Genomic DNA, 20,604 nt, shown 5'->3' on the forward strand with positions numbered 1-20,604 from the left:
TCTTATAAGAAGTTCCAGGAACTTCGCCTCTGCGACGGTAGAGAGATTGGTGTTTCTTAGATCACAGCTTCAAAACTAAGATATATACCGACGGGTATAAGTATACAGTTAGAACAACAGAAATTTAATTTGGAAGCAAAGAAGAGAGATATTCCTAAAAGTAAAATAAATAAATATAACAAATAAATAAATAAACACAGTTTTTGGCTGACTGGAAGGCATTTGCTGAATGGCAGAGCGAGGCACCTAAAAGAGAGAGAAACTGTCAGGCCCTCATCTGTTTCTCAGTGTGCTGAACTGAACCTCCGTGTTTTTACGCACTGCTTTTTATTTATTTATTTATTTATTTAGCTCGAAATCGTGACTCGGGCTCGTTATTGTATACACTTGTCTCCATGAGGCGCACGTGCATGACTCTGTGCTAATAATTTGTGAATTAATTACACAGCAAGCATTATAATCACGCGTATAAGCGTGAGGTTTGAGTGTAACTGAAATCTGGGGATGAAATTAATAGACTAAAAAATATTATAATATAAAAATATTTTTAAAAATGCATCGCTCTGAAAACACGGCGTGTAACAAGACAGGACGGACAAATTCTTCACAAATTCTTCCCAAATTCTTCCCAAATGACAGGTTCAAAGTTTTAGTAATAAAAAGGAATAACACACTAACTAAGTAATCATTCGAATCATTAGGTTAAACATAAGAAATATATATATATATATATAGGATATGCGCGTGCGTCTTGGACATGTTACAGCCCCAAGACCAAATCAAAAGAATAATAATAATAAAAAAAAGATTGTGCAGATCTTTAAAACCGACATTTATTAAATGATTGAATATGAATTAGCCATAGAACGAACATTTTATTATTTTTAATGAAGTGTATAGATTAATTGATGCACTCGCAGACGCGTTCAAAAGAAAGAAGGAAAGAAGAGACACATTTGCGGATTTTGAAACACTGAATATTGTTTAATGCAATAATTCCGCCGGCTCATACTTGTTCTTCCAAGATGATCTGAGGTCGTAGAAGATTTAAACTAAAAAATGTTTGTGCGTTTCGCTCTGGGGCTAAAGTTTCAGACACAAAAACTCCAAAAATTAAAATAAATAAATAAAGTTTCAGAAAGTTGTGCACCTTCGGAACAGAGGGTTTATAGGAGTATATACGGGTTGTGCTGGAAAATAATCCAACAATCAGACTAATGGGATTTTCTGCTTTTAGTCTACTCCACTGCTGCCTTTCTCTCTCTCTCGCTCTCTCTCTCTCTCTCTCTCTCCTTCCCATCGCAGGAGATAGGTTATCCAAAGCGCTTTTATTCTTTTAAAAATCTTTTATTTCTTCTTTTTTTTAACACCATCCCCCACTTTAATGGTTCGTAGACAGAAACTGTGTGATTTTTTTTAAAAAAAAACACACAAAACACACCGAGCTCAGTGTTTGGGAGATTAAAACAGCAGCAGACGATCTGAAACGCGCTTTGGAAAGGGCGCGCGGTGCGGCGAGCACAATAAACCCCCGTTGTTTAACCCCGGTGTGAAAATATGGCTGGAGAAAAACAAACAGCCGATTGTTGTATGAAATGTATTCAAGTATAAAATAATGCCCTTTGTCGGACACGAACTTGGGCAACATGGGGACAAAAAAAAAAAAAAGTCCTTTTGTGCGCTTTTGCGCGTTGTAGCCAAAGACCCCCTTCTGGACGCGACTGTTGTTTTTTTCTTTCTCTCTTCTTTTTTTTCTTTCTAATGACATTTACCGGATCAAAACATGGTGTTAATTCGATCAGAAAGCTTCACCCTTGGCAAACAATGCCCGAATGAGTCCTTCCCAAGTTGGTTAAGTTGAGCGAAATTAGGGCAAATGAATAGGGGCGCGCAGGTGATGGAGGATCAGGGGGCCAGCTGCGTTCCGTCATTCTTCTTCTTTCTCGCTCTCTTCTTTTTATTAAACTTTAGACCCAGTGCAACCATTCACTCCGCTCAATAGACATTTTCTTATAGGATAATAGGATACAAATTGAGCCGTCCAGAGGTGGTGGGTAGGGGGAAAAACCCATCATCACCATTGCTGTGGCGCAGGGCGCGCAAAAAAAGAAAGAAAAAAAAAAAGGCGGCGTGCCCGGAGTGTGTGCCTGCATATATGTGTGTGTGTGTGTGTGTGTCTGGAGGCTATGCCAGGCCCAAGAGGTCCCCCGCATACACCTGCCGAGGCTTGGGAGTGTAAAACACACGCTTTGCGTGAAAGATCTCCGTGTCACCGAGTCGTGTGAACACAGCGGAGGGAGGAGGAGGAGGACACAGAGACACTCGGGCTCCGCAAAAAAAGCGTCTACTGTCCAACACGGCGGAACAGCCTATTATAGGCTTTGCTTAATTACTTCAATGACAGCAGACAGGCTTTAAAAAAAAAAAAAAAAAAAACAATCCGCGTAAACTGCGCCAAAATAGGCTTGCGTCCCTAAACGCGCGCGTGCGTCCAGAGAAGCAGCGATATATTTATAAATATTAAGAAAATAAAAAAAGTTAGACAGGGTACTAGCTACAAGTGTCCAACCCACAGCGTGTTCATGTTCCCGTCACTGTGCGTGTTTGTAAACAGTTTAAAGTTATATTCGGAAAGCAAAGCGCTCCTGAAATCCTACAAACGCACTGCAACGGTGCACGAGCACACGGGGAAAAATGAGTACTAAACTTTCTTAGTCGCCGGGTTACAGGTCTGTTTTGTGTCTCATGTGCACAGGGTACACTCGAGGCTTGAGTGAACAAAAGTTATAGTTTAGTACCCTTTTTATCTGAGTGTGTGCATTCTATATATATAGATATATAGATAGATAGATAGACAGGGTACCTTTATACTATCAATAAAGGCACAAGAATTATGCACCGTAAACCACTTTTAAACGTACACTATAGATCACATTAGCACCTCGTCCCTGATGACGATGAGGAGGATGATGATGATGAGGATGATGATGAGGATGATGAGGATGAGGAGGATGATGATGAGGATGATGAGGAGGAGGATGATAAGGAGAAGGATGATGAGAATGAGGATTGAGGATGAGGAGGATGATGATGATGATGATGAGGATGATGAGGAGGAGGAGAATGAGGATGAGGAGGATGATAAGGATGATGATGAGGAGGAGGATGATGAGAATGAGGATGAGGAGGAGGATGATGAGGAGGAGGAGGAGGATGAGGAGGAGGAAGATGAGGAGGAGGATGAAGATGAGAATGAGGATGAGGAGGATGATGATGAGGAGGATGATAAGGATGATGATGATGATGAGGAGGAGGATGAAGATGAGAATGAGGATGAGGAGGATGATGATGATAATGATGAGGATGACGATGATGAGGATGAGGAGGTTGATGATGATGATGAGAATGAGGATTGAGGATGAGGAGGATGATGAGGAGGAGGAGGAGGAGGAGGAGGAGGAGGAGGATGAGAATGAGGATGATGATGATGAGGAGGAGGAGGAGGAGGAGGAGAATGAGGATGAGGAGGATGATGATGATGATGAGGATGAGGATGACGATGATGAGGATGAGGAGGAGGATGATGATGATGAGAATGAGGATGAGGAGGATGAGGATGATGATGATGATGAGGAGGAGGAGGAGGAGGAGGATGAGAATGAGGATGAGGAGGATGATGATGAGGATGAGGATGACGATGATGAGGATGAGGAGGATGATGATGATGAGGAGGAGGAGGAGGAGGATGAGAATGAGGATGAGGAGGTTGATGATGAGGATGAGGATGACGATGATGAGGATGAGGAGGAGGAGGATGATGATGAGAATGAGGATGAGGAGGATGATGATGATGATGAGGATGACGATGATGAGGATGAGGAGGTTGATGATGATGAGGAGGAGGAGGATGATGATGAGAATGAGGATGAGGAGGATGATGAGGAGGAGGAGGAGGAGGAGGAGGAGGATGAGAATGAGGATGAGGAGGTTGATGATGATGAGGAGGAGGAGGAGGATGATGAGAATGAGGATGAGGAGGATGATGATGAGGAGGAGGAGGAGGAGGAGGATGAGAATGAGGATGAGGAGGTTGATGATGAGGATGAGGAGGTTGATGATGATGAGGATGAGGAGGTTGATGATGATGAGGATGATGGTACCACTAAACGTGCATGTTTTGTATCTTTAGTAGCTATGTATATATATATCTGTAAACCTACCTTAGGACATAATTTTGTCATTAAGGGCTACTAATGCACCTTTTAAGCTTTATTTTTTAGTTAATTAAATTTTTGGTTTTAAATTAAAGGTACACCACATGCATCCACCAGACGTTTCATTCATGGTACCACACTATGGTTCCGAGAGTGTGCATTGCATTAGATCTTAGCTCAGTGTCTGAATGATGATTAGGGTGCCGTTTTGGACACGATGGCACCAAAAAGCGCGCTCCGATTGAAACATGCGCCAACTAAGTGCTCACGTGCTCACGCACGAGGCAACGCTCTTACTAAAAACGTAGTCTGGCATGTAGGGCACGAGCCCACACCTATAAAGCCCGACTGGAAGGCAACCAGAAAGCGGGTTTCAGTCGCGCGCGCACTGACTGCGGTCTGCTCTCCGCGCGCTCGTCCCTTCAGATCCCTTCATCACGTGTGCATGAGACGGCCACGTGGATTAACAAAACAGCACTTGCCCCCCTTTCCTCAAGCTCTCGAGCCCACGGTTTCAGGTTTTCCCCCCTCCTTCACTTTCTCTTTCAATTTAACTGATCCTATAAGCGAGCACATTAACCAAAAAAAAAAAAAAAACCCAGAGCTTTCTCGCCTTTAATCCCTGAGGAATCATTTGGGAGGCCATGCATGCGCACAATCCGCTTTATAAAGAGACCGGACTCCAGACACACACACACACACACACACACACCCACCCGCACACACACCTCAGTCTCAATCTCACTCTCTGACACAGGAACCTACAGTACTGTGCACAGCAACTTTCCTGGATCTCTGGCAACAATTGCTTTTTATTTGCATTTCCAAGGAAATGATGGCTTCAAAGATGAAGGACCGGAAGGTAAGAGACCCTCCAAAATGCGCGCGCACGGCATGCGAACTCGAGTTGATCCTTTTGCGCACGTTTTATTTAAAACAAACAAACAAACAAACAAACAAATCAAACTAACCAAACAAGTAGCTTTGTTATTTTGTTGGATATCACATCACTACTAAGCTAATGAGGGTTCTTATTGGGGTTCTCTCAAAGCCATTCATGTTCCAAGAACAAGGGTTCTGTCAGAGAGACAGTCCAAACAACAACTAAAAAGGGAACCTTTTAGTCCCAGGAACCTTTTTTTTTTTTTTTTTTAGAAAGATCAGAGTTATTAGAAACTGCGTCAAAAGGGTCGCGTCACAAACCGCGCGCATGCATCCGACCCAGCGCGTGCATGGAGCTGAAAATAGTGTACTGTAGTTTGCTATTTTATTCAAAAGCATCGCGACTGTATTGACTCGACACTTTTCACGATGCGTTTGAAAATGCGCAATTTTTTAAATTATTATTATTATTATTATTATTATTATTATTTAAAAAAGGAAACCATCGCGTGAACATAAAGACCAAACGCACGCGCAATTCGGCGCCTGTTGCTCGGTATCCTGCTCGTGCAATCAATAAATAGCCTATAATTTAAATATATTAATTCGTGAACTTTAAATCAGGAATGGGAACATGTTAACCAAGCTGAATGACTAAATCTCGGAGATTAAAAATCTCTTCTCATCAATAATTTTGTTGTTGTTGTTGTTGAGAAAATCTGTGAATGCCGTCAATAACGACTAGACAGTATGGACAAATTAATGCTAATGTTACATATTAGTTTAAAAGTAGCTTGTTAGGCCTGTATGTTGAGTGTGAAATGGCTGTAGGAAAGTTCTATAAATCAGTCGGCACATTTAGACCAATTTATAGATAGAATATTTAATATTATTACGAGAGAGACAAATCGTCAGCTTGGTGTTTTGAGAAATTTCACTTTTAGATATTTAGTTCAATCACACAGCAACACAAAACACATTAAGGGTTCTGCTATATGTGACAGTGGCACTTTAACACTCGAAATGTTTTAAATGACGAGTCATGTTATTAGTCTACTGTTATTCATTTAAGAGTTGCTTTTGGGAAGCATGCTTCAATACGTGGAGTGATTTTAGAAGAAAAATATTAAGCGCTCAGTGATATTAACGAGCTACATCACATCATTTAAGGGTCATTTGTAATGCGAGAACTCAAAAAATGATGCAAAGCTCTTCATTAATGGCTTAATAAACATTCCACCGCTGAATAATTTGCCGTTTTGGTCGTACGTCAGAGCGATCGACCGACGCGATCCAGCGACGCGACACGTACCTGTTTGTTACTGCGGCTTTTCTATAGCTAAAAATACATTTGAAAAAAGACGACGGATCAAGCTACGTGAGTTTGCAGTATTTTTCACTACGTTAACCGTTTTCCCGCAGAGAACTCCAGTCTCACACAAGGTGATCGAGAAGAGGAGGAGAGACCGCATCAACCGCTGTCTGAATGAGCTCGGCAAAACCGTCCCCATGGCCCTGGCCAAACAGGTACCACACGATCACTGCACATTACTGGGAGAAAAAGTTCTGGGAGACAAACAAACAAACAAACAAACAAACAAACAACACCTATGCTGCGTTTAGTTTGTGTAACTGTTTTATTTTTAATCCATCCATCCTCCTTGAAGTATAGTAAAGGATTACAATTAAAGCATGAACATATGCTGGAAGTATTAAACTAACCAGTGCTAAATTTATGGAATGGATTCAAGTTAAAGTTCTCGAAATGTGTAATATATCGGTGATGTGCGTCAAAGTTAATCTAACATTTATAGAGTCCGTGTTTTTATTTATACACCAAACGTCGAGATTTTTGCTTGCACGTGTCTTATCTTATCTCCTCTTCTCTTACAGAATTGTGGGAAGCTGGAGAAGGCAGAAATATTAGAGATGACCGTACAGTACCTGCGCGCTTTACATTCAGCCGACTTTCCCCGCGGGAGAGAAAAAGGTACGTCGCCGGACAAGTCCTCGTGCTCTCCGTCTCGCGTCTGTACTTCATCCAGGACAACCGAACATCGGCTATTTAATACGGTTTTAAAAGTTTTGGCTTGATTCATTGATTGATTGATTCAAATGAATCGACGCAACAATCACGAATCAATCATTATCGGAAAAGATGTGTGTAAAAAAAATAACGTTCAGACGTACGTGTAAATAATTTAACAGGCTGGCAAGGCGATTTATACTTTTAAAATCGTTCTTCGTCACTCGCAAACTACAAATAAAGGTTCGTTAATGGTTCTTTACAGCACCGTAGGTTCAGCAAAGGACCTTCTTCTTGTCAAGAACCATTTTTTCATCGTATAGGGTTCTTGAGTCGAGCTCTATGGTACGTTGGAGATTCAAGAAGATGTTTATTATTCATCATTATAGGTTCTTGAGCAGTGTACTGGTTCTTCAAGGTGGCCTACCATCCTTTAACTAATTAGGGTTAAAATGAACCCTACTGTATAAGGTTCTTTGTGGGACTGGAAAATGTTCTCCTAGCATCACTCTTAAGAACCTCACTTTGTTTGTTTTTTTTAGAGAGAACTTATTACAACATGGTACGTTGTGGCACTGCTGTGAAGAACCATTTGTGGGTTCTTTAAAGCACCAGTAAATAGATGGCTCTCTAAAGAACTTGAGAGTAAACGGTTCTTTGTGCAGCTTAAAAGGGTTCTCCTATGGCTTCAGGCTGAAAAAAAGAGATCTTTTTGGTTCTAACCGGAACCTTTATTTTTAAGAGTGTAGGCCTGGATTCTGAGTTAGTAGATATCGATTCTAAATTGGATTGAAATGTATAATCTTAAAATCGGAGGTTTAAACCTCTAGTCACTTTGGCCATCATTTTTAAAGTACAATGAAGTAAACAGAATTTAAAGGTTTTTCGTTTTGTTTTGTTTTGTTTAAAAAAAAAAAAACGGTTAGGAATTGTGTTTGTAAACAGATTTATATTAGACAATGAAATCATATTGAATGGAAGATACTTTTCTATTTTTTTTTTTTGCCTCAGGACAATACAAACATTGTTCTTACAGCCATGCAACTCAGGGTTTCTCAACTGTTTTCTTAACAGTTCTATCTTCCAAAAGGGGTTCGACTTGGAACGCTTTCTAAAAGAGAAACCCCGTGTTGTTGGCTTGTAGAACTTTTAAATGTTCTCCCAGAGCAACAAGCGATCAATTCAGTTTGTCGTAATTGTTCCCGCAGGAGAGCTCCTGAGCGAGTTCGCCAACTACTTCCATTACGGCTACCACGAGTGCATGAAGAACCTGGTGCACTACCTGACCACGGTGGAGCGCACAGAGACCAAAGACAACAAGTACGCACGCATCCTGGCCTTCCTGCAGTCCAAGGTGGTCTCAGAGCCCGTGTTCGGCTCACGCTACGAGTCCGCGTTTACCTCGCCCGAGCCTGTAGACTTCCTGTGTCAGCTGCGCTCTCCGCCGGAGTGCCATCAGAACCCGAGCGAACCCGTATTCCAGCAGAGCCACGGCGGGCATTTATCCTGGCACGGCTCGGCGCTCGCCTACCCTCAGCAGCACGGACTGGACCATCACCATTACATGAACTTCATGAGCCACACACACAGCTTGCACACGACGCCACACGTCGCTTTGTAGATTGGATGTTTGTTGTATTTCTGTTTAATTTATATGTGCACGTTTCAAACGAGAATCTAGATATTCAAATTTACTAAACATGTTTTTGTAATAAAATTTTAAAAAAAAAAAAAAGATCTCTGGGACGAATTTGTTTATTTCTAACAAATCGCAGCACGTTGTTGTTTCATTTTGATGCCAATTCGATTTCTGTAACAGATCCTCTGTTGTGTTTTAGCCAATCACATATACTCATGTAAATCGTTCAGCTGAAAGTAGCTCATCGGACCAAAATCGATAGCTATCGGGCGAGAGACATTAGCTCAGAAAGTGGAGCGTTTCTCAGAAGTTCGAAGATCTTTCGTCTTATTTACAGTACCCTCGCTGATATGATGACTGAAAACGTAACGCAAAACGAACAAATAATTTACTCGAGTGAAAGTGCGGAAACTCATCTCAGTAAATCATCCGGTTAAAGGGGAAATACAGCTTCGACTTCTTCACTCAAGAAAGAATAAACTCGTAAATTTACTCTGCGTACAACACCCCAAAAAAGAAAAAGACGCCTCAAATGTTAGTTTCTGTCGGGTGAAAGAGACGGAACATACTAAAACATTCGCTAACGCGAGCTAACAACGACTTTATTCCCAATCTCTCAAATGCTAGCTAGCATGACAATAACTCCTGACCATACGAACTAGCTTAATGATAATAGCTAACTGTGACGATCGATAAATAAATACAAAGTGTACGTAGCAAAAAAGTGAAAGTTTAATGTGTGGAAAATAGAGCTTTTTCTTCATTTCTTTTTCTAAAGTTGACAGAGTAAAAGTCAACTTCAAAACCAGACCTATAATTATGCTGTGTTACTTCCTCCCTCCCTCCATAAACAACGCTAAACTGCCGGCTAGAAGCCTCCCTTTCTTGTTAGCCACATTAGCCTTTAGTCCTCGGGATTCTGCAGATCAGTTTGTTGGTCTAAGACTCATTGATTGACAAGAAGCTTCTTTCCCAGAGCATTCAGCCAAATACAATGTCCTCCCCCCTTCCAAGGACTTGGACTCTTCCACCTATATTTAAATATAATGCAAACAACAAATTGGATCAGTCAATAATGGGTGGGGTTGGGGTTTTATTAAACAAGTTAACCTCATTCCTATACACACAAATATAATTATTTGCCCATCCTGTCCCTCATAGATTTGCAAGCCTTGACTCCATTTCGAAGAGCATAATATATTCAATAGAAGCTGTGTAGTGTATTTATATTAACAGCTTTAGAAATCCTTTAAAGATCCATTTAAACCAAAAATGGATCCTTCAGCACATTCGGCGTATCCTTTGGATACTATAAATGGAATGTTTTTTCTTGTTTAGAATTGGCTAGTTTGTTTGTTTTTTTCTCACTTCCATGAGAATGAAACCCAAACTAGCAGCAGTTCATCTGCCGGTGATGAACAACAAGCTCTGAATAAACACAGCTAGGCTAAAGCTAGCTAGCATGTTAGCTGTCGTGGACCGGAATTAAAGTGCACCTGTTCGTGAATGTAAAAAGCCTAAAATGTTTCAAAGACGGACTTCTTGGCTCCCAAAAGACAGAACCGATTCTGAACAGCTGAAACGAGTCGTCAGTAATTCCAGACTTACTTCCTGTATGAACCTACGTAGGTCGGTAACAGCAACCCCGTCTTTGGTGTTCATTGGCCGCTCTCAAACACTACGGTTGATGTTGCGTCTTGAAAGAGATAGGTTTATGTCTAGAAGACGTTGGCCGTACCCACTTTATTTGGACCGTCTTGTGCCTCTGGATCACAACCTGCAAGTGTGATTCATTATTTATATATATATGTTCTACCGAGTGTTCCAAATGCATGGTTTTGTGTTAGCTGTTAGCCTCTGCAACCGGCTAACTCACATTATTGCCAAACTACATATAAACTTACCACTGAGAAACGTCCTGTTCTCGTCGTGCTTACCATGGTGGTTCGGGTTGATCTTCCGACGCATCGTTATCGGACTCTGGCTCAAATTGATCAGGTAAAACCGACATGGTCAACTCGTATACAGTAGTGGGCGTTTCCTTTCCGACACGCACTGTCATCACAACAGCCTGGGATATCTGACCAATCAGAGCAGAGTAGGCTCTCTGAAAGGAGGAGTTTAGAATGAACAGATCATTGAACAAGTCGTTTGTGACACTGGGGGAAAAAGGTCATTCTGCAATGTAAATTATGAGAAAATTAAAGTGTGTTTTGACCTTGGATGCGTGTAAACCTATCGTATGAGACCTCTAAAACAAAATTACGCACGTTTTAAAAACCATAATAGGTGCACTTTAAATGGCTTTCAAACTAGCTAGATAAACCATGAGGTCATGCTACATTAGCTAAATTTAAGCACAGTATAACGTACGAGCACAAATATGTGGATTAGCTAGACCGGAAGTGATTCGTTTTAGCTACAGTTATAAACAACTCTTCGGTTTTGTCTGGCGTGTTTGTCGAAAGATTAATGGGGTCAAATAATGAGCTGTCTGATAATGATGCTAAAAATAATGCTAAATGTGTCTCTGCTGCTTTGCTATAATTTTCACTTTATCCACTAAACAAGATGTTTGGAAATGTCATTTATTGCGAAAGTATAAAGTGGTGTTTTTGTTGCCGTACAGATCGACCCTGTCTAAGTCTGGACAAGTTCTGTCTTGCCGTATTTCTTCCCGTATTTAGGCAAATGAGGCTGCGCTATTCTCCACTGTGCTCGGGATTAGGGGTGGAAAAGCCGCGATTCAGGCCACCGGGGTGAAGAAAGGCCCCGACACTTCGGCCATATCTGCATATAATTTAACCAAGCTGCGGTGAGGCGTGACGCTGATTGTTTCTGGGATGTCGCCGGCTCGGCCTCTTCCTTTCTCACTGGATGGAGCGAAAACCTCTCACGCCTCCACAATGCAGCACAGAATGGACTCTGCCACGCCCTTCTCCTCCTTCCGTCTCGGCCCGGTTTAACGCCCTGACCGACCCGATCATCGAACTGAGTGTGTCTGAGTGAGTGAGTGAGTGTGTGTGAGTGTGTGTGTGAGTGTGTGAGTGTGTGTGAGAGAGAGAGAAACAGAGAGAGAAACAGAGAGAGAGAGAGAGAGAGGTGTAATGCAGAGGAACTGAAAACTCACAGCCTAAACATGGCGTGTTACTCCTAAATAGTACTTTCATTAAAGTGGTGATGTGAGTATATTACATTTGGAGAGAGAGAGAGAGAGAGAGAGAGAGAGAGAGAGAGACAAGGAGGGGGTATGAACATCATAAAGGGAAAAGTGAGAAACCGAGAACAAGAGAGAGAAAAATAAAAACAAAGGCAGAAAGAAAGAAAGAAAGAGAAAATGAAAAAGAAAGAAGAAAGAAAAGACAACAAAGTAGTGAAAGAAAGAAAAACAAAAACAAACAAAGACTAAATGAGTGAGAGAACGAAAGACAAGAAGAAGGGTGAAAGAAAAAGAAAGAAAAAAGAACGAAAGAACAAAGGAGAGAAATAAAGTAGTGAAAGAAAGAAAGAAAGAAAGAAAGAACAAAGAAGTGACAGAAAGAAAGAAAGAAACAAACAAACAAACATACAAAGACAAAATGAGTGAGAGAAAGACAAAAAGAAAGAAAGAAAAGAAAGAAAAACAAAGAAGTGAGACAGAAAGAAACAAAAATAAACAGACTAAATGAGTGAGAGAAAGAAAGACAAAAAGAAGGGTGAATGAGGAAAGAAAGAAAGAATGAATGAAAGAAGGAAAGATGATCATACGGTGAAGATCCTCTAACGATGTACCTCTGAGTAAAGAAAAGGCCTACGAAAGAAAGAAAACTACTTCCGCTTACATCATCGATCAGCGTGTTCCGGAAATCAGCTGACGCAGGAAACACGAACGTTCTTCAGAGCGAGTTAGCGCTAATAGCGATCGTTCTGTTTACGTTTTGCTGCCGTCACTAACGTATCTGTAGCGGTCCTGCCAGTGTACGTGGCGTTGGTGGAGTTTAAACGAGCGTCGCAGCAGCAGCTCACGCTGAGCTTTCAGTCAAAATCATTCCACACTGACGGAACTTCCGTACCGTCGGTAATCTCGATTCGTAGCCACAGAATTCTTTTATCATGTGCGATTTTTGAAAGTTGTACAGTGTGAAGCCGGCTTAAGATGAGGTGGACGGGAGGGGGGGGGGGTCGTCCGGTCATCCCATACAGGCGAAGGCGGGGTGAAGGGGGACCTCAGGCTCCTTGAGCTTCATCCTTGAGTGGCTCTGAAGGAAAATAATCAGGCGTATGAAATCAAAACTACTGAGGAGAGAGCGACTGAACTGAAACTGAAAAGCCAACCATCTAAACACACACACACACACACGACTTTCTAAGACTCAACATGCACAATATGGTCGCATCAAAAATCACTACCCCCTGCATTCCAGGCTGCCTACGTGGGCATTAGAACGTTTTTGGGGAACGTTTCCCAATCCTGAGATAAAATCTGTCCCATCCTTAGCTTGATCCAAGAATCCCATAGTTCTGCACACCGAAGGAAGTATGAAGAACATGCAGAACAGACAGAACTCTCACTCCATCCACCTATCCTGGACGACACACAGGTACGACCGAGGTGTTCACGCAGGAATTTTACGAAAACGAGAGCGTGAAATCACAAAGAGGGGGTGTGCGGTTGGAAAAACCTCATAATGCCATGAAAGGCGTGTGCTGTGAAAGCGAGTATTGGTTTAAATCCCAGTTCTATGGCTCTATGAATAATAACTAATGGCACCCCGCCAGGGAGCCAGCGCATTGTCATGGAAAATGTTCGACTGCTACAGAGAGCTGGTGGAGAAAACGGTGGAAAGGCTTCAGAAACGAGGACGCTGTTGGACAAATGTGTGGAAAAAGGAGCGACTGTGCGCTGCAACGTTACCCGAAGAACCTTGGTTGAACCAAACCAAACCAAACGCACACAGGAAGAGACCCAAGAAGACTCTAAAGCAGTGGTCACCATCACCAACCCTGTTCCTGGAGAATGATTAGATGGTCAGGTGAGAACGATTATGGTTGGACCGAAAGTCTTCATGAAGGTAGAGCTCTATCTAGAAACAGGGTTGGTCACCACTGCTCTAGGGAAACAAAATTAACCAGGAAGATGTCAAGAATCACCCGGGATGGACAAACCAGCGCCTTAATCCATTAGGAAACCAAAGAAATTTGTGATAATGAGTCTGAATTCTGCTCCTGTCAAGCTGTACCATGACCCGGAGACTATACTGTATCCTTGGATCGTCTACTGGGATTCCGAGTGGTTTGATCCGAGTCTCCATGCTTGCTCCAGGAAGCAGACGACCCGAGGAACTCTTTAATCACAGGTTTATAGTAACGTAAACGCTTGCACATGAAAAAATTCATTGATATGGCGAAGATTTCTATCGGGAGACGCTTATTTAACATTTCTGGAAGGAGTCTCCAGTGTCGGGGGAGGTGTTTTCACCCAGCTTCGGGGTGAAAACGGTGACTCCGCTTCATCGCACCGTCCCGTTGTTGATTATTTTCCTAGAAGAGCACGACACTGTGTTTTGGTGCTCGTTACTTGGATGTGACTGCGATGCTGCATGCTGATACTGACATGCCAGTAAACCTGCTTTGACCTAAATTAAGTATTGTGTGTGTGTGTGTGTGTTAAACTGTGTGAATTTTCCTCCCCCCCAACCCCCCCCCCCAAACCCTTACCCTTAAACCTCCCCCCTCCCCCCGCACACTTAAACCCCCTAACTGCAGCAAAGCTGAGACTTGGCAGCCGAATGCAGGGAAGCAACAGTTTCTCATAACACACACACACAGGGGCAGTAATCTTAAGACCTTGGCACCAGGCGCGGCTGAAGAAAGGACGGCACTGTGAGAGAACTCATCCTTCTGTCTCTCTCTCTCTCTCTCACACACACACACACACACACACACACACACACACACACACCATGATTAAACAAAGAACAGCAGTGACAGAGAAATGAGAAACACACACGTAATCACTTCTTCTCAACACTGCCAAGTACCCTTAACAAACATCTTCTCACGTCTGTCTGTATCGGTGTCACGTAGTAACTATCTGACGTTCCCTCAAGAAAGATCACCTCGCACTCGAATATGATCGACATCAGAAGCTTCGACTGAATTACCGCGTTGTCCAGAATATAAGATCCATCTCTGGCCCTTCATTAAAATGCTTGTAAAATGAATTACACAGTACATTGCCTTATTTTATTGCTGTACGTTTTATATATGTATAATATAGTCATTTCTGCAATGTTATTAAAGCGTATAATATTTGTAAATGCAGGTATCAAGGGGGAAAAAAAACCCAACTATTGTCATGTGATTGATTTCTTTTTACATGGATTACATACATCTATATCCCGTCCTTTTATGACACACAAATAAAGCTCTTGAGAGAAATAACCTAACCGTTCAGTCTCGGTGTAACATTCAGCCTCGCTCTACCTCGCCACACCACCAGAGGGCGCCCTCATCCGAATTTTAACATCTTTGTTTGTCATTTCAATTTCCGTGCACGTGGACACTTTAACGCTTTGCGAAGTCTTTCAGTTTGCCTAGTCTTTCTAGTGAGTTCTGAGTTTGGTTGTTGTGGGTTTTTTTCTGAATAGCTACATCAGGTTTTTTTTTTTTTTTCACCTTTTGCCCTGCCTTGTTTTTTGCCTTTGCCTTGCCCCCGTTGTTTTGACGCTGTATCTGCCTTTTGGTCATTTTCTCTCGTGGTTGATTTTTAGATATTGTATATCAGATAGACGTATGTTTGTGGATGCGGACCCTGGAAAGGATGCTTGTCCTTCTCAGAGCACTATGCAAACACAAACACACACACACACACACACACACACACACACACACACACACACACACACACTCATTCATACCTAGGGGCAATTTACAGTCAATCCACCTACTGGCATGTTTTGAGAGGAAACCGGAGAACCCAGAGGAAATCTGCGCAGACACAAAGAGAACATATTAAATTCCACACAGACTCTGGAGCTCAGGATCGAACCCTGGAACACTGTAACTCCCGTGTTTTAGCGTGAATAATTCTCAAACATATCTGTATTGGTGTAGACAATTTGCCATCTAATAGCATGTCACTGTGGAAATATCATGAATATATTAAATTTAGTGAATGTTTCTAACTACAGGATTACAGTGAACCAAATATATGATTATTAAACGTATTTCTAGACCATTTGTATGCATTTCAAGCTTACATTTACATTTATTCACTTAGCAGCTTGATTTATCTCTCATTTTAAGTATTTATTTCTGAAATGAAGAAAAGAATTTAAAGCTTGAAATGAATAAAAAAATGTCTAGATTTTGGTTTAACCTGATCTAAAGACTGATTTATTGTGATGTTTTAATAGAAAATGTGACATAAATATTAAATATATATATATTTTTAAATAAAATAAAAATGAAAATAATTCATGTCTGGTTTTTAAAAAAATTATTTTAAATTTTCCTTTTAATTTCAGCTTAAAATCTTAGCTATGAATTTTTATTTTAGCTTTATATATTTGAAGTCTTAGTTTTAGTCTTTGTTAACGATAACAACCTTGATTCTTTTATTAAGAGTCAAAGGGGAGAGTTAAATGTGTGTGTGTGTGTGTGTGTGTGTGTGTGCTGTGAGAATCACTTAAAGAAGCAACAGTTTCCCTCTCTCACACTCCCACTGCGGGAATCAGAGGTGTTGGCACTGACACATGAGCCAGACCTTCTGTGAACTTGGCTGCTCTAAAGCCTATTAAGAGTCACTAATCTGAGAGCTGGCGACGACGGGCTACCTCAGCCTGGTTGGCACTCTTTCTCCTTCTCTCTCGTTCTCTCTCTCTCTCTCTGCCAGGGCCACACCACAGATTATGTAAATCCATCCGCACCCCCCCCGCCACCCATTCCTTTTAGGCCTCATACCAGCTCCAAGAAAAATGAATGAAGAGATAAAAGCGGGTGATAAAGAAGGAAGAAAACAACAAGAGAGAGAGCAGGGCGAGAGATAAGTGAACGACAAAAGGGTCGAAAGGAAAAGCTGTGGGTCAAAGAGAGGGAGAGAGAGAGGAGTAAACGGTAAACAAATAAATAAATGATTGGTGGATGGCGGGCATTAATGGCAGACAGACAGACAGACAGATAGATAGATAGATAGATAGGTAGAGGTGGACAGAAAGACAGATGGATAAATAGAAAGATGGGCAGACCATAAGACAGCTATACAGAAAGAAAAATAGATAGATGGTAGTATTATAAACAGATACACAGATGGACAAAAAGAGACACAGATAGACTGACAGACAGATAATAAAAGATTGACAAACAGACAGACAGACAGATAAAGAGATAGACAGACAGACAGAGAGACAGCCAGATAGATAGATAGATAAATAGATAGACAGACAGACAGAGAGACAGCCAGATAGATAGATAGATAAATAGATAGACAGACAGACAGCCAGATAGATAGATAGATAGATAGACAGACAGACAGAGAGACAGCCAGATAGATAGATAGATAGATAGATAGATAGATAGATAGATAGATAAATAGATAGACAGACAGATACATAGATAGATAGACCTGATGGACAGACAGTTAGATAGACAGACAAAAAGATAGATAGATAAATAGATAGACAGATAGTCATAAAGACCAATGGATAGACAGAAAGATGGACAGACAGACAGCCAGAGGCATGGGAATGTGTAAGAGGAAGGCAGTGGAGTGTAAAAAGCCTCATTATCTCATCACTTTGTTATTCATGGGGCTGAAGTAGAGCTGGTTAACTCACAATTAAGGCATCATTTACAGAGAGAAAGCGCCGGCTTCTGATCGCATTGTCTTACAGAACAAAAGAGTTTCAAATCTCCCTGATCCGAATGCTGGTGTGTGTGTGTGTGTGTGTGTGTGTGCGTGTGTGTGTGTGTGTGAATCTTGTGAGAAGTTTTAGTAATGAATTGTGAGTGCACGCTTGGTAAAGTCTTGCTGGTGTAACGGTCCAGGTTCCACGGTTCCTTGTTTTAGCCGTATTACCTAATGTCCAGTTTCTCCACTCCAGAGTTTCCATTTGGTGTGTGTATGTTCTGATTTGGTCTGGTGGTCTGCATGAATCTTTATGGTGTCATTATTTAATGACTTATGTGTTCTTATGAGAAAGAGGACAAATGTGTGTGTTTTGGTCCAGAACAGATTAGATCAGAAATAACCCAAAAACGGTCAGATGGAGGACGACGCCCCCATCGACGACAACCCGTCCGGCTCTGTGTCGCTAAACTCCCAGAGTTCTGAGGACCGCCTTTGCGCTCGAGTGACGCTACAGGAGCTGACAGTGCAGGATAAAGGCCTAAGGGGTCAAGTGGCCATGATAGCTTTGGGGTCATTTGGCGTGGAGAAAATCCAAAATGCACCTGATTGCATCTGGAGTTTAAAACAGAGGGCGTGTGGAAGCACGTGAGAAAAAGGACGAGGCACAAAACCCGATCGGGGCTAATAGCCTCCCTGCATGCTTGGATGGCTTGATAGGGCACAGACTGGTTGACCGCTAGGGCCGGGGCTTCTTTTGTCCAGGGAAGGGGACAGCGTCCAGGGCTGAAGTGGGCGGATCATAGGCTGGACAGGTCACGAGCGGGATCTGGGAGAACCGTACTTGGGGTAACGAAAGGGGGAGTGGATTTAACGCTCCCGTTCACTACTATAACTTTTCAAGCTAAAGAAAAAAAATAGATTATTAGCAATATCAGTGGAAAACAAGTTTGAGAAGACCGTCTTATGCTCGGCGATCTTCCTGATGGCAAAGATGGAGGGTGACTTTTTTGGTTCACTTTTATTTTATTTACGTAGCCCAGGCGTCCAGGACAAGCAGATCGTACCCAAGCTACTAGTTTATTATATTTAGCTGCATGGACAGGTAGGTTCCACATTTATCACAGAAAAACCCCGTTCCTTACTTTACTTTCCCAAAACTCCTTTTTTTTGTTTGGCGTGTACGATACACAAACCGCTATTATTATAATTTTTTATTATTGACAAGACAAGGTAGTAAAATAAAATAAAATTTATATTTAAACTGTTGTCGGATGTAACAGAAATATAAGGAGTTGCTGCAGGGGGTCACACAGATCTGACCTTCTACACCACCACAGCAGGAAACCGCTGTCCGACAACACGACCACAAAACCCGGCACAGCAGGGTCCTGGACAGCCACCGAGTCATAACCAGACCACCTCTGAACACACACACACACACACACACACGGGCATATGCCAATTTTTGTAAAACAAACAAACAAACAAACAAACAAACAAAGGTTTCAATGTAAATGATGCATGTCAACTCTGAAAATTTTTTGTTATTGTTGTTCAGTTGCTTATACCTTCACATCTTGATTTTGAACAAAATCTATGCCAATGCCAAGATGCTAACATTAATATTTAATATATATATATATATATATATATATATATATATATATATATATATATATATAATATAAATGTTTACTAATTTCCAGATTTTTAAAATAATTTAAAGATAGGTTAGATAAAGGTTTCTCTTAGATCTTTCTTAGCTTAAAGCGTTCCCCAAGGGGAATACACCTCCTTTCTTCAGCGTTTCTAAAAAGCTTTGTTCCCTGATTTTGCGACATTTTCTTCCCAACCCATTTAAATCTGGTCATTGATACAACAGCAAGAAGTCCATTGGATAAAGTTTGACCCTGCGCCCCATTCTCTCACTCTGCACTGCCAGAAGTTCCTCCTTTTCACCGATCCGAGATCAGCGCCTCGTCTCCGGATCCAAATCTCATCCACTATGAAGGCGACAGTAAAACTAATCTGAGGTCGGATTGGCAGCGATATTGGGAGAAAGAGTCTTTGTGAGGGGCAGTTAACCCCGCTCAGGTTTGTCTCTCAGCATCACGTCAGCGCATCAGGAATGTGAGAGTGAAATCCATCCCCATGTCTCTCCAACACAAGCTTCTAATCCAATCCGCTAAAACCACCGTAGCCGTGATTACATGAAAGAACGCAGTGTCCGTCCGCAAGAATACGTGGGAGCGACGGACCTACAACCGAAATGCCACAGAGGCAACGACATGAAGGCAAACTCGCTGCGACACACACACAGTGCCACTGCCACAATCTGTTTATTTCACCGTGTCGTCTGAATGCGCGAAGGTTTTAAACGAGACATCCCTTCATAAGGTTAAAGTCAGATTTCAAACTGCGTCTTAGTCTCGGACATTTCAAAAGAAATCACGTCTTGTGTGCAATAAAGATTTACAGGAACGACTTACGAAAGTAAAAATGACGAGAACATACTGTATGCACATGGGCTAAACAAATGAAAGCAAGGTCTCTCGTGCAAATAACCGTGCTGCGATAAATAAACAATCAAACAGCTAACATTGTTTAACAATGTTTTTGTTGTTGTTGTTGTTTAAACAGCAATAAAAAATGATTTTAAAAAAATTCCCAATAAAATGAAATGGTCTGAAAATATTCAAATGGAATACAAGTTACTTCAAAAGGAAAAAAAAAAAACATTTAGTCATTCAAGTTTAAATTGAATCATTTGAATTTCTAAACAAAAATATTTTGAAAGAAAATGAAGAAAGTGAGATTTTAAAAACAAACAAATGAATATTTTAATGATTTTGTTAAATTTGTTCAACCTTTCTTATTTAACTAGCAAAAATGAAATAAACAGCTTATTAAAAGAACTAAAGATAAATTGCTTAAGTTCTGAAAATGAAAAATCCGGGTTAAAATGAAGAATGTTTATTAATAAATAAATATGGTAAATTAAGAATGATTCATG

The 20,604-nt window shown here is 41.3% G+C and overlaps 1 protein-coding gene across 1 annotated transcript; it reads left to right on the plus strand.

Annotated features, from left to right (window-relative positions):
• The first annotated feature begins 5,049 nt into the window (after positions 1–5,049).
• On the plus strand, positions 5,050–8,743 carry helt (helt bHLH transcription factor). The gene is made up of 4 exons (XM_053618769.1): positions 5,050–5,076; positions 6,471–6,623; positions 6,990–7,086; positions 8,331–8,743. Exons 1-4 carry the CDS (start codon positions 5,050–5,052, stop codon positions 8,741–8,743), a joined length of 690 nt encoding a protein of 229 aa, XP_053474744.1.
• Positions 8,744–20,604: the final 11,861 nt, after the last annotated feature.

Source organism: Ictalurus furcatus, chromosome 29, assembly GCF_023375685.1.
Source record: "Ictalurus furcatus strain D&B chromosome 29, Billie_1.0, whole genome shotgun sequence".
NCBI lineage: Eukaryota > Metazoa > Chordata > Actinopteri > Siluriformes > Ictaluridae > Ictalurus > Ictalurus furcatus.

Excerpts from the sequence above, each read along its gene's own strand:
- helt (XM_053618769.1), top strand. The coding sequence starts at position 5,050 with ATGGCTTCAAAGATGAAGGACCGGAAG. Across the intron at positions 6,624-6,989 it reads CCATGGCCCTGGCCAAACAG|AATTGTGGGAAGCTGGAGAA; the intron begins GTACCACACGAT and ends CTTCTCTTACAG. Across the intron at positions 7,087-8,330 it reads TCCCCGCGGGAGAGAAAAAG|GAGAGCTCCTGAGCGAGTTC; the intron begins GTACGTCGCCGG and ends TTGTTCCCGCAG.